A 13156-nucleotide genomic window follows, 5' to 3' on the forward strand; every position below is an offset into this window, starting at 1 on the left:
CAATATTGGTAAGGTGTATTATTGTAGAACCAACATTTTGCAGGTAAAAAAAAAAAAAAAAAAAAAAAAAAAAGGTTGGGCTGGCAAGATGGCTCAGCAGGTAAAGGCACTTGCCACTAAACCTGATGTCTTGTCCTGAGTTTGATCCCCAGGACCCACATGTTTGAAGAAAAGAATCAACTCCCACAAATTGTACTGTGACCTCCCATGTATGGCATGACCTACACAGGTACACACAATAAGTAAACATAGAAAAAGAAAAAAGCTTATGTACAGACATAAATATTGTAGCTTACTTAGCTCTCTGTATCCATGGTTTCTGCAACTGTAGACTCAGGCAACTGCAAATCAAAACTGTTATAAATAAAATGTGTCTGTACTCAATGTGTTCAGACATTTTTCTTGTCATTGTTCCTTAATGCAGTATCACAACCAGCCTGTCATTAACATTGGTCTAGGTATTGATAGCTAATCTAACTATGACTTAAAGGAGTCCCCCAGGTTATATGCAAATACTATACCATTTTATTTTTAAAATATTATCAAAGAAAATATGTATAATTCAATGTGAAGGACTTGGGGATCCAAAGAATTTTGGTATCTAAAAGAGATTCTGCTGAAAAGAGGTCCTGATGGGGTGACTGAGCAGTGCGTTCTTTTCCATGATAACACTGACCAGCATCACATCTGCCTACCTCACCCTTCAGGTGTTTAATAACAGCTCTTTCAATAGGCAAATATGCTATAAGGTTATTTGTTTGTGTATTATATAGTGCTATATCCATAGGTTGGCTTGTAGACTATTCTGTATTACCTAAAATTCAAATGCTTTAAAAAAAAAATCAAAGTAGCCTGGCATGATGGCACTCAGGAGGCAGAGGCAGGCAGATCTCTGTGAGCATGGTGTACATAGTAAGTTCCAAGGCAACCAGTGCTGCATAGTAAGGGCCTGTCCCAAAATAAATGAAGTAGATTTCAAAGTAACCAGTTTCTTCTTCTTCTTTCTTCTTCTTCTCCTTCTCCTTCTCCTCCTCCTCCTTCTCCTCCTTCTTCTCCTCCTCCTCCTTCTCCTTCTTCTTCTCCTTCTTTTTTTTCTTTTTTCTTGTCTGTTGTTGTTCTCTTTTGCATCATGTGTCTTGGTCCCACTCATTTCCCCACCCCTTCACAACTACCCTCCACCTCTGTACCCTCTCCCCAAATAAAAATTTAAGAGAAAAAAGGGGAAAAAATTAAAAGGGGAAATGTAAAGTTTCAACATGGAAGCTGTAGTATGACAGTGAGTGTTCATTGCAAAGTGTCATTGCTCTGGTTCAAAGCCTCTGGTTCCTGCTACACTATCAGCCCTGGGCCCTCTTGGATATCCTGCTGTTGCCCTGTGTCATGGAGATCTGCAGCTTTGGGTCTGCTGGTCAGGTCCCTTCTCATGCTCCAGCAGATCTTAGATGGGTTGTATATTGGAACTGGCCAAGTCATAACCTGGGTCTGGGCCTGGGCAGTTAGTTGTAGGGCCCTCCCACCAGCTCTCCCCTGTCCTCACCACCAGGGAGCTCTCCTCTCTGGCATTGCCCCAGCTAATTCACCTCTTGCAGCAATGAGCCAGAAGTGGAGCCAGTTCTCCTGCTTTCATGCCCTCAGGGTCGGCTCTCCCACACCTACACCATTAGGGCCAGCTCTATTATGTTGCCCAGCTAAGCTACAGGGGCCACTTTCCTGTGTACTGCAGCTGGTGAGGGGTAGAGACTGCCCTCCTGCTCTTGTGACCCTGGGCCTCCACCTGTCTCAGGCATTGATGGGCAGGAGGTGTGGGGAGGGCATTTCTCCTCGGCCAGTGAGTAGCCAGTCTTAAATCACCCGATTTGTACATTTTCTTGAATGCTTGGCCATGTCAGTTTCAAGTCCTTGCATGCAGGAAATCATAGGTTTGATCCCTGGCAACCCTTAAAAACTAGGGGGGTGTGGTAGTGCATGCCTGTCTGCAATCCCAAGAGACAAGAACATTAGAAGGTCATCCTCAACTGTACATGGGACTCAAGACTGACTTAATGAGATTATGTCTATCAAAAAGAAATGGCACACAGACACATGCACACCCAGAGAAGTAGCACCAACACAGTGGATTTTCATTTTCCTTAGGAAATATTTCTCTGCTATGGTCTGAACAGATGAGCAATAGAAGCCACCAAGTACTGTAACATTTAAAGCATGACTACTCTGGTTTTTGAAAGTGTATGACTTCAGTTATTAGATATCTACTTCATTACGAAGTCTCCTTTTCCCTTAGAACTATAAAATAATTAAGTTGTATAACCTTTCAGTGGGTTTAATAGCTTTATTCTTTTTTTTCTTTTCTTTATTTATTTTATATAACTAAGTCCATTTAAATGAAAACAAACATTTATAGACAACATTTGGGAATTTGGGCGTCATTCTTTCCAAACTATATTAGCTTTACTCTTGAATAACTAAAATGGACTTCTATATGGTGAAACTGTGAAGCATGCCATAGATAATCTTTGTTTTTATAATGATTGTTCTTTATCTGTGCTTTCAGCCAAATAGTAGACAGCAACAGCAGTTAGCTGTTAAGGTTATTTGCAAGTCTGTGATCAAAGTGGTTTCTTTTGGTGTGTGTATGAAAGGTGGTGGGATATGAAGTTTTTCTTTGTCATTTTTGTTTCCCACAGTGTCAAGGATCAAATCCATGTATGCTGGGCAAGAGGCAAGAGCTGTGATACTGAGCTGTACCCCCAAACCCTGAACTAAATTTTTCTGAACAGTTTTCATGCCTTTTTTATTTTTGCTCCCAAACGGATGCCAATTGGCTGTTGATAAAATTATCTTACAAGATCTGACCCAAGTTTTTACACGTTCATTCATTTCATTAGTCAGTTTTGTTCGCATTCATTTATGCATTTTGTTTATAGTGAGAAAAAAAATAAAAGCCTGCTACAAATAACTGATGTTGTAAACTTCTCTTTTCAGTGGCTCTGAAGCGTATGTTGAATTTCAATGTGCCGCATGTTAAAAACAGCACCGGAGAACCAGTATGGAAGGTAAGTGCTGCTTTGGTGGAAATGTGGCTTCTTTCTTAGCACTGAAATGATAGTAATTGGAAGAAATTTCTTATAAATTTAAAATTACTAGTATATTTTAATTAGAATTCATGACTTTTTTTCTTTTTCATCCTCTAGATCATATAGTGGTTTACATAGAATGTGTAGTATGCAAGAGGATCATGTAGGATATGCACAGTGCTCTGTCATTTGTAGAAAGGACTTGAGTATCCAAGGATTTGGTATCTTGGAAAGTCCTGGAACCAAGCCCCAAGACTATCTAGGGACTACTGTATACTCTCCCCCTCTCAATATACATGTAGTTATGATAACATTTACATTGTAGATGAGGTACAGAAGAGATTGCCAATAGTAAATGTTGACAGCATCTCTGTTCTAGTGTTTTCAAGGGATTGTAAAGCAGAACAAAGGTCCCTGGAGAGGAAGCACTGTGGTAGTGTGGCAGTAAGTCTGATAACAAGACAGAACTGGGTGACTAAAGAGTGGTGACAGGGATTGTGCATGCCATGGGCAGTGTAGAGCAGAAATGCAGGAGGCTTTGGCAGAGTGGAGTAGGACACATGAAACTTCTTCCTGCTGCTCTGAGTGGTTTACATTATGGGTTGTTTATTACTGTAATTTTTCACTTAATATTTTGTGACCATGGTTGTCAACAGATAACAGACTGCAGAAGTAGAAACTACAGGTAAGGGACTACTATTAACTTAAGGTTTAAATAGAGAGGAGTTTTGAAAGATTTAGCACCTTTTAGAGCCACAGCAGAAAGATTGTAGTTTCTCTAAAGAAATTCCTAGCATTTAAGAATAGCATGTAATAACAATCACAGAATTCATTTCACCTCATAGCAGTTTCTTTCTCTAAAAGAGTCACTACAACAGTTGGAAACCCATTTGTCAGCCTAACCTCCAAAGCTAATAGTGAGTTAGCAGGCTGAAGTGGACATTTGTTTTATTTGTGGTTTTTGTTAGTTATGTGGTTGATATTGTGTGTGTGAGAGTGTGTGTGTGGATGTGTGCATGTGTGTGTTTATTAATTATGTATACAGCATTGTGTCTATGTATTTGTATGCATGCCAGAAGAGACCACCACATCTCATTACAGATGGTTGTGAGCCACCATGTCACTGCTAGGAATTGAACTCAGAACCTCTGGAAGAGCAGCCAGTGCACTTGACCTCTGAGCCATCTCTCTAGCCCAGTTGATGTTAATACATTGTCTTGAACTATAGTCCAGGCTGGTCTCAAGTTCTTTTCAGTCCTGCCTCATTCTCTGAATGTGCCATTACAGGTGTGAACCACTGCATCTGGCTTAGGGACTTCCTTTTTAAGTCAGTATCTAGTTTACCTCAGATGATTTAATTCCTAAATTTTCTTTATAATGTTGAAACTTGTTATATTTTAGGGTTTTTGTTTCATGTTATGATTGTTTTCCCCTGCATGTATACATGTGTACCACGTTAGTGCCTGATGCTTGTGGAGTCCAGAAAAGTGTATTGGATTCCTGGTACTAGATTTTCAGATGGTTATGAGCTGCCGTGTGAGCGCTGTGGATGAAACCTGTGTCCTTTGAAGAGCTGCCAGTGCTCTTACCATAGAACCGTATCTCCAGTCCCCACTTTGGTTTTAGAAGGGTCTAAATTTTTATCTCATCTTTACAGGGTCTCTGAAAGGATATATGTGGGCTAAGAAAAAAATAAGTCAAGTATAAATTTGCTGTATGTTCAGAGTTCTTTATTAAAGATTAAAATAAAGGCTTTGAGTCTGATTGTAAACTTACAGTATTTTATAAAAAGTTTCTAAAATGTTTATTTTATTTAAACCTAATAGATGATGTTTTATTTATTTTTAAAGTTAATTTTTATGTAAATTAAAAACAATCTTATTTTACATACCAGTTCCAGTTCCCTCTCCCTCCGGTCCTCCCGCTCCATCCACCAACCCCCCCCATCCCACCCCCATCCACTTCTCAGGGAGAATGAGGCCTCCTGTGGGTATCTTTTTTTTAATTAATTTTTATTTAAATTCAAAACACTCTTATTTTATATCTCAATCCCATTTCCCCTGCTGATGTTTTTCAAGACTATATGACTATACAGATAGGCATCTGGGTAGTGATGGAAGTACTAAACTGAACATGAAAAAGAATTCAGTGTACTGATTACTAAATGAAGTTGACTTCAATGTTATCTTAATGTGAGTTCTTGGTTGTTCATTAATAATGATAAACAAACCACTTTTTTAAAGGTACTCATTTATGACAGATTTGGCCAAGATATCATCTCTCCTCTGCTGTCTGTGAAAGAGCTGAGAGACATGGGGATCACTCTGCATCTGTGAGTTTTAACATCATTCATTCATTTATTTATTCATTATGTATGCATTATTCTGCCTGCATGGCAGAAGAGGGCACCAGATCTCATTATAGATGGTTGTGAGCCACAATGTGGTTGCTGGAAATAGAACTCAGTACCTTTGGAAGAGCTGCAAGTGCTTTTAACCTCTGAGCCACCTCTCTCGCCCCTTGTGAGTTTTAATATATTTCTAATTGCATCTACCTTCAAATTTATTGAGAAAGATTTCTTTGGTCACTTGACTTCAAATTTTTAAGGGCTATTTGAGAGAAAACTAATGTTAGGTCACAGTACCTATGTGGCCCTATTTCTAAGATTAAAAATAGTCTCACTTTGATGCTATATAATTCCAGAATTTAAATTTTTTTTCTTTTTTTTCCCCCCAGTAGACTTGGTTGATCTTTAAAGAAAAAGAACTGGTACTCTGGCATTCTTCAACCTCTAAAAGATTTTTGCTTAATTCAAACATACTTTAAGAGAATCTAAAGTAGTTTATAACTTGAGCATTTAAAGTGACTAAATGAAGTAATAGCCATCACATCTTTGCTTTCTTGATTGCTAAGTTTGATTATGTGATACATTTGATAATAGAACAAATTCCACTACTTTAGAGGCACCCCAGTGGATCATCTGGAGGAAATGTACCTGAAGACATGGTGCTACTTTATGTACTAAAGGAATCTAGTTTAGGGAGTTTTAGCCTACTTGTGTTTTATCTGTTTATGATGTAGGAATCAATTTTTATTCTATATTTTTTAATTGAAACATACTATTTTACTCATAAAATTGTCAGTGAGTATCATATCAGAATTTACTTTGATCAGCTTAAATTCTTCAATTGTGTAATTATATAACGAGTTAGGAAATTATGTTGTAGTGATTCTACTTTTAAAAATTATTCATCTGTATTGTAATGGTTGTGGGGAGGCACATGTGGCAGTCAGAGGACAACTTGCAGAAATCCTCTCAACTTCCACCATTTAAGTTCCAGGGTCAGATAGGTTTGGCCTAAAGCACCTTTACCTGCTGAGCGAACCACCTTGTCAGACCCTGGTACTTACTTGTACCTGCTGCTGCTGCTGCTGAGAGTTATCCCTATGGGCCTGGCAAGAACTCTGCACTGAACCCTGAATCAATTATAAATATACCTTACTCTTTTTTTTTTTTTTTTTTTTTTTTTTTTTTTGCATGTTAAAATGACTCCCTGTTTTAGTTGATATCATAGTTGAAACTTTTTTAAATAATACAAAATATTTTTAATTTTACTACCTTATTTTGATTAAAAAAAATCTGTTTAATAGTTGTTTCCTTTCGCTTTTATGTTAGCTTTGTGTTTTATTTTGTTTTGCTTTGAGACAGGTTATCACAATGTAGTCCTGGCTGGCCTGGAACTTCCTATGTGGACCATATCAGCCATGAACTCAAAGAAACCTATCTGTCTGTGCCTCCTGAAGCCTGAGATTAAAGGCATGCACCACCATTCTCCTCTGTTTTATTTTTTAAGATTTATTTTTAGTGTTGGAGAGATGGCTCAGCAGTTTAGAGCACTGGCTGCTCTTCCAGAGGACCTGGGTACAATTCCCAGCACCCACATAGCAGTCCAAACTCTCTGGAACTCCATTTCGGTGATCTGGAACTAGACACACATGACACACAGACACACATACAAGCAAAACACAATACTCATGAAATAAAAATAGATTTTAAAAGATTTTATTTTAAGTATGTATATGTGCATGGTGTTATATGCACATGCATATAGGTGCTCTCAGAAGTCAGAAGGCATCAGGTCCTCTGGATTATGCCTATGTGTGTGTTTGCATGGTGTTATACACAAATGGGTGTAGGTGCTCTCAGAGGCCAGAAGGTATTGGGTTCTCTGGCTGGAGTTACGGATGGTCTTAGCTACCTGACTTGGGAGCTTGGAACCAAATTCAAGTCCTCTGATATAGTATATGCTCTTAACTACTGAGCCACCTCTCGAGCCCTTCTTCTTGTATTAGATTTGAAATTGTTAACATTAATTCTTACAGACTAAAGCTGTTTAGCTCGATGCTGTCCTTAGTCTAGTAATTTTTAAATGTGTGGCTTTCCACTGGCACCTTACTAAGTATTTAACTTCTTTGTGTTATTAGTGAACAGACTGGAGTTTAAAAAAATGTGACTACCCCATAACTCTGGCCATGTTTCTCCACTAATGATGTGCTGTTTGTCTAATGACTCATAGTGGCTTAGTAGCAGTGACAAACAGAAGTGAGATTTAACTGCATACTGGTCTAAGGATAACAAAATAGTCTGCTTATCTGAGAGTAGAGGAAGCAGAGAGCTGTTGTGACCAGAGCATGGCAAGGCTGTATGGCCATGGACAATACCTGACAGCTTGGCCTCACTTGAATAAACTTCAGTTACTTTATGCTCTGCAAGCTAGTTTAGGCCAATTTGAAGGAAATAGTAGCCACAGGTTTCTAGATTGTTAGTTGCTGCAATGTAGATAGTTGGGCAGGCAGCACACAAAGAAAAAAGCCTATGACTGCCATCACATTCTTGTCATTGCTGTTAGTGACATCTGGACAGATGGGAGGTTATTAAATGCATCTCTACTGGCAGCATGAACACCTTTCACTGTTATTGATTAGAGAGATGACTGAAGAGTTACATTCCTAGAATGCTAGTCGTATTTCCTGTTATAAACATAACTAAAATGTTACAATGACAAATAGTTTTTTTTTTGGGGGGGTATGTGAAATTGAGACAGTTAAGTGATTATTCCCTGAATGGCCAAGAGAAAACTTTAACATGCCATCTTTGAGATTCTTAGATGAGCACCTGTGCGTTCTCTTAGGAAGCAAAAGATTGGTCAAAATAGAGTTGGGGATATAGCTCAGTGGTAAAATGTGCTTAACATATGCAAGCTCCTGACTTCAATTCACACCATCATGCAGAAAATAAAAAGCAATAAAATAAAAAGCTGTAATGAAGTATTCTTTTACTTTCCATTTTTAAGTGGTGATTAATCCATGGGTGCTTAAATTCTTATTTCTCTCCAAAGGTACCAACCCTGTTTTCCTTCACTCACCCTCTCCCTGTATTTCTATGAAAAGAATGTTGATTTTTTTTTTAATGTATTTAGTTGTCCTTCAAGAAGAGTGTTGGTAGAAGAGAATATCTGGCCATATGAAATACTAGTAATGTGTAAAATGGGGAAAGAAAGAACTGATCCTACAAATGGATGTTACTAATGCCAACGGTGTGAAGTTTTCTTTCTCTTTCTGAGGAAGGCTAGGTTAGCTATGTGACTAACAGCTATACGAGTGTTTTGACTACTAGTTACTGAGCTGTAGGCTTCTTGTTTGAGATTTTTTGTTTGTTTGTTTGTTTGAGACAGGATTCCTCTGTAGCTTTGGAGGTTGTCCTAGAACTTGCTCTGTAGACCAGGCTGGCCTCAAATTCATAGAGATCCAACTGCTTCTGCCTCCCAAGTGCTGGGATTAAAGGTGTATAACACCAACGCCTGACTGAGAAACATTCTTTTGAAATTTTTTTAAAATTTATTTTTCTATCATGTACATTGGTGTTTTGCCTGTGTGTATATCTGTATGATGATGTTGGATCCTCTGGAACTGGAGTTAAAGACAGTTTGAACTACTATGTGGATGATGGGAATTGAACCCAGGTCCTTTGGAAGAACAATCAGTACTCTTAAGTGGGCTTTCCATCCAGCCTGAGAAATACTGTTTTAAACTGTCTTTTTAAAAAGTACCAGAGGGGAAAAAGTGATTTGTTGTTGTTATTTCTGTCTTCTAGCCTTTTGCACTCAGACCGGGATCCGATTCCAGATGTTCCTGCGGTGTACTTTGTGATGCCAACAGAAGAGAATATTGACAGGATGTGCCAGGTGATAAGGGGATTCTTATTTATTTTATCTGAAACTTAAAATTATCTGATTGTTTGAATATCAAAACAGACTTTTTTCTTAAAAAAAAGTCTTAGATGCTTAATGCAGAGAATCATAAATTCCTTTACTAACTTCCACTTTGATTTTTGATACTGTCATTAATTTTAATAGAATAGATTCATATTTCTTGGCTGGGGAAGCATTTTCTCAGTAGATACTAAATCTCTCTTACTAAAGAACTTGATAGCACTCTGTGGAGACTGCCTCTAACCCCAGTACTCAAGGTTGATCTAAGAAGGTTATTGATTGAAGACCCTGGCTACGTAGTGAGATCATGTCTCAAAACAAACAACAATAACAAATTTGAAAACAGGAAACCTAACTATACTAGCTTTAAAGGCAGAGTTTTAGTTTTCTTAGGTAACAGGAGGCCTGAGACCAGGAAGTGTGCAATATGCAGTTACATAGGACTGCTATGTGCTCAGCAAGTGCTCCCGCCTCTTTGATCTATCACCTTAGTTTCCTTATGTTTTAGTTACTTTTCCACTTGCTATGGTAAAACTCTCTGACAAAAGCAACTTACGGAAGGTTTTATTTTCACTCAGAGTTTGAGATTGCAGTCCCTTGTGGGGAAGTCACAGCAGCAGACATTTGAGGCAACTGGTCTCATTGGATCTGCTGTCGAGAGTGAGAGGAGCAAATGCCTGTGCTCAGTTGGCTTTTTCCTTTCATATGGACCAGGCTTCTTCTTCTTCTTCTTTTTTTTTTTTTTTTTTTTTTTTTTTTAAGAACTCAGCAAAATAAAATTCCGGTTTATTGTTGGACATTGTTTCACGCAGACATCAAACAGGCCCTCCCCCCAAAAAATAAAAAAAAAATAAAACAGCAACTTCATAGACAAAAAAAAAGGAAGGAAAACAAAAAAGAAACCTTTTATCTTTGGCCTTTTTTAACCATCTCATACAAAACCAACTACTTATAGTACAGCTAGGTACATACACAAGAAAAAGTTACTGGATGCTCGAAATAAGATTTTTTTTGTTTTTGTTTTTTTTCAACAAGGTTTTTTTGTTCTCTTTTTGAGATTATAATGAACATGGTCACACCACAAGTAAGGTCAGTAAGTAGGACAGAGATTGCTCTGAAGGCTGGTTTGGTCACCCATTATCATTAAAAATGGCTGACCCCCTAACAATATGTACAAAAATATAAAATATAAATAAAAAATACAAACAAATTTTCCTTTCAAAGTATTTTTAATAAAAAAACAGGGCCTTGGAAGTTTTGGGTTTCTTTCCTCCCCTGTTGCAAATTCATGTTGTTTTTGTGGGGTGGCGGAGAGCGCATGTCATCTGTGGGTGGCCTCCCTACTATAGGCAGGTGGGGCCTGCTCTTCTACACAAAGGTGACCACGTTTAAATTCTGAGATGGGAAGTGGAGGGTGAATAGGTCATGGTGGCCTTAAGTTTAGCTTTTCCTTTCTGCTGTCTAGTCATCCTCATCAGTCTTCTGCTTCTTGGTGTCAGCGTCATCATCCTCATCATCTTCAGCTACCCGCTTGCCCGTAGGAGCCTTAGCTTCCTAATCTTCATCTCCAACCTCTTCCTCGCCGTCACCTTCTTCCTCTTCTCCCCACCTTCTTCCTCTTCTTCATCTACCTCATTGTCAGCCTCCTGCTCCCCATTTTCCTCATTAGCATTCCCATTGGCAGGTGCGTCTCTTCCATTCTCTGCCTCCTCCACAACTTCCTTCTTCTCCTTCAAGTCCTTGGTGATCTCAGAGCTGGTGTCCACGGCTGCGTCTGACATGGTGGGACACGCCGGTGATCCGCTGCAGCCAGGGAGGAGAGAAATGGGAGTTCAAGGACTCTGAGTCCTTGAATTTTCAAGTGAAGTTTAGGATTACTTGTCACTTTCTACAAAGAAACCACCTGTAGACAAGTAATTCTCAACCTTCCTAATGCTGCGACCTTCTTCATGTTGTGGTGACCCCCAACAATAAAGTTATTTTGTTGCTATTTCATAACTAATTTCTTTACCGTTATGAATTATAAATATCTGATATGTGACCCATAAGGGATAGCAACCCACAGGTTGAGAACCAATACTGTATGTCAGTTTGGTAATACAAGCCTGATAGCTTCAAATTTTCTGATCTGCAAATGTGGGATATTGGGACCTTTGTCAATTTCTTTTAATAAAATGTTTTGTGGTATGTAGAATATAGCTTTCTTCCTTTAAATTTACTGGGGTTTTTTTTTGTTTGTTTGTTTTTGTTTTGTTTTGTTTTAAATAATTGGTATTGTTTCCAATGCCATCTTTAGGCTTGTTCATTGCAAATATATAGGAATTGAATTTGCTTTTACTTATTTGTGTTCTGTGTGCTTTTGAAATGTGTGGACAATTCTTTAATCACTTCTTACTCTCTAGCATGAGAACACATTTCAGTCTCAATCGTAGTCTCTGTGCCAGCCTCAGATTCAATTGCTTGTTTAAGGACCTGGTTAATTTCTGCAGATAATAATATGTATATCTGAACATTAGACACATTAACAGTAACTAGGCTGTCACACACGTGTATACATTTGTACACATGTACTTTTATGTGTGCATTTTAGTAATGTTCATCTCGCCTCACTACCTGCCATAGATATAATCTCCAAAGCCATTTTAATTTCTTAATATATGAGTCATCCTGGATTTCCCCTTTTCTTTTACAAATCTAAACTCCTTTCTCTGACAGTGACAAGCCTGGTTCCCAGTAGTTACTCTATCTATCCTTTGGCATGAGCACTCTGTGCATCTTTGCTAAACCATTGCGCTATTGAGCCTTGTCCTCACACATACTCCAACTCATAGTTAGACATCTATGGAATTAGATACGTCTTAAAATTGATCACATATAAAATTTTGATAACATTAAATCTTACATACATATATGCATGAAAATGCCTACTACATCTTCTATTTGTGGAAATATTTGGATGTTTACACTTAGTGTCCATGAATATTTTAAAAAGTGATTAAGAAATTATATAAATTAAATTCTGCTTTTGAGAGAGAATTAATACTGCTAGAGTCAGTATTTGGAGTGGACATATCTGTATGCAATGAAAGAATTACCTATTGTGTATATGACCAAAGAAATACCAGTTAATGTTTGCCAAACATAATAAGCATTTGATTATGTTAGATAGTATGTTAGCTACTTGTGGGTTTAAAATAAAGCATCTTGAGGCAGGGTTTCCCATGTTTCCCTGCAGGTCACACACTTGAGGTGTCCTCAGGCTCGAGTACTTGGATCTCTGTATACCACATGGTGCTGTGTACTTCTGTGTGTTGTTAAGAAAACTGAAGCCCAGAGGTGTCAGTCAGTTTTTTACTATATTGTAGCTAATGGGATTTTGTTGATAATTTTAAAGATATATTTCAGTGGGCAAGTAACTGGCATATTATCACTTTGTTCTTATAGAGTACTTTTTTGTCATTTATAATCCTGTCTTTTCAAATGTGTGCTGTATGTTCTAAAGCCTAACTTTTAGTATAAGAGCTCTTTATTATATTTATAGGATCTTCGAAATCAGCTCTATGAATCCTATTATTTAAATTTTATTTCTGCGATTTCAAGAAGTAAACTGGAAGATATTGCAAATGCAGCATTGGCGGCTAGTGCAGTGACACAAGTTGCCAAGGTAAGAGTCATGTGTTAATGTAAAATTCAGCACTGTCTGAAAGCTTCTAATTGTTTACAACTAACCAAAACAACTTATGAAATGTTTAGACTTCTTAAAAACCACATTCATTTAAATTGTCTTTAGCTTAAAATAGAAAAATGAAT

General features: G+C 37.8%; 1 protein-coding gene and 1 pseudogene across 2 annotated transcripts in view; one reads left to right on the forward strand and one right to left on the reverse strand.

The window, feature by feature from the left end:
• The window catches only part of Scfd1 (sec1 family domain containing 1), a 72972-nt gene that overhangs the window by 3058 nt on the left and 56758 nt on the right, over positions 1-13156 (forward strand). The window contains exons 2-5 of one of the 2 annotated variants that reach the window (XM_051195804.1): positions 2983-3053; positions 5318-5406; positions 9229-9319; positions 12888-13010. In XM_051195804.1, coding sequence (XP_051051761.1) covers positions 2983-3053; positions 5318-5406; positions 9229-9319; positions 12888-13010 — 374 coding nt within the window. Of the gene's footprint in view, positions 1-2982; positions 3054-3704; positions 3760-5317; positions 5407-9228; positions 9320-12887; positions 13011-13156 lie in introns of those variants that run through there. The other variant, XM_051195805.1, reaches the window with a different exon arrangement.
• LOC127230570 (prothymosin alpha-like) lies at positions 10716-11127 on the reverse strand (annotated as a pseudogene).

This window comes from Phodopus roborovskii, unplaced genomic scaffold (genome assembly GCF_943737965.1).
Source record: "Phodopus roborovskii unplaced genomic scaffold, PHOROB, whole genome shotgun sequence".
In the NCBI taxonomy this organism is placed as follows: Eukaryota; Metazoa; Chordata; class Mammalia; order Rodentia; family Cricetidae; genus Phodopus; species Phodopus roborovskii.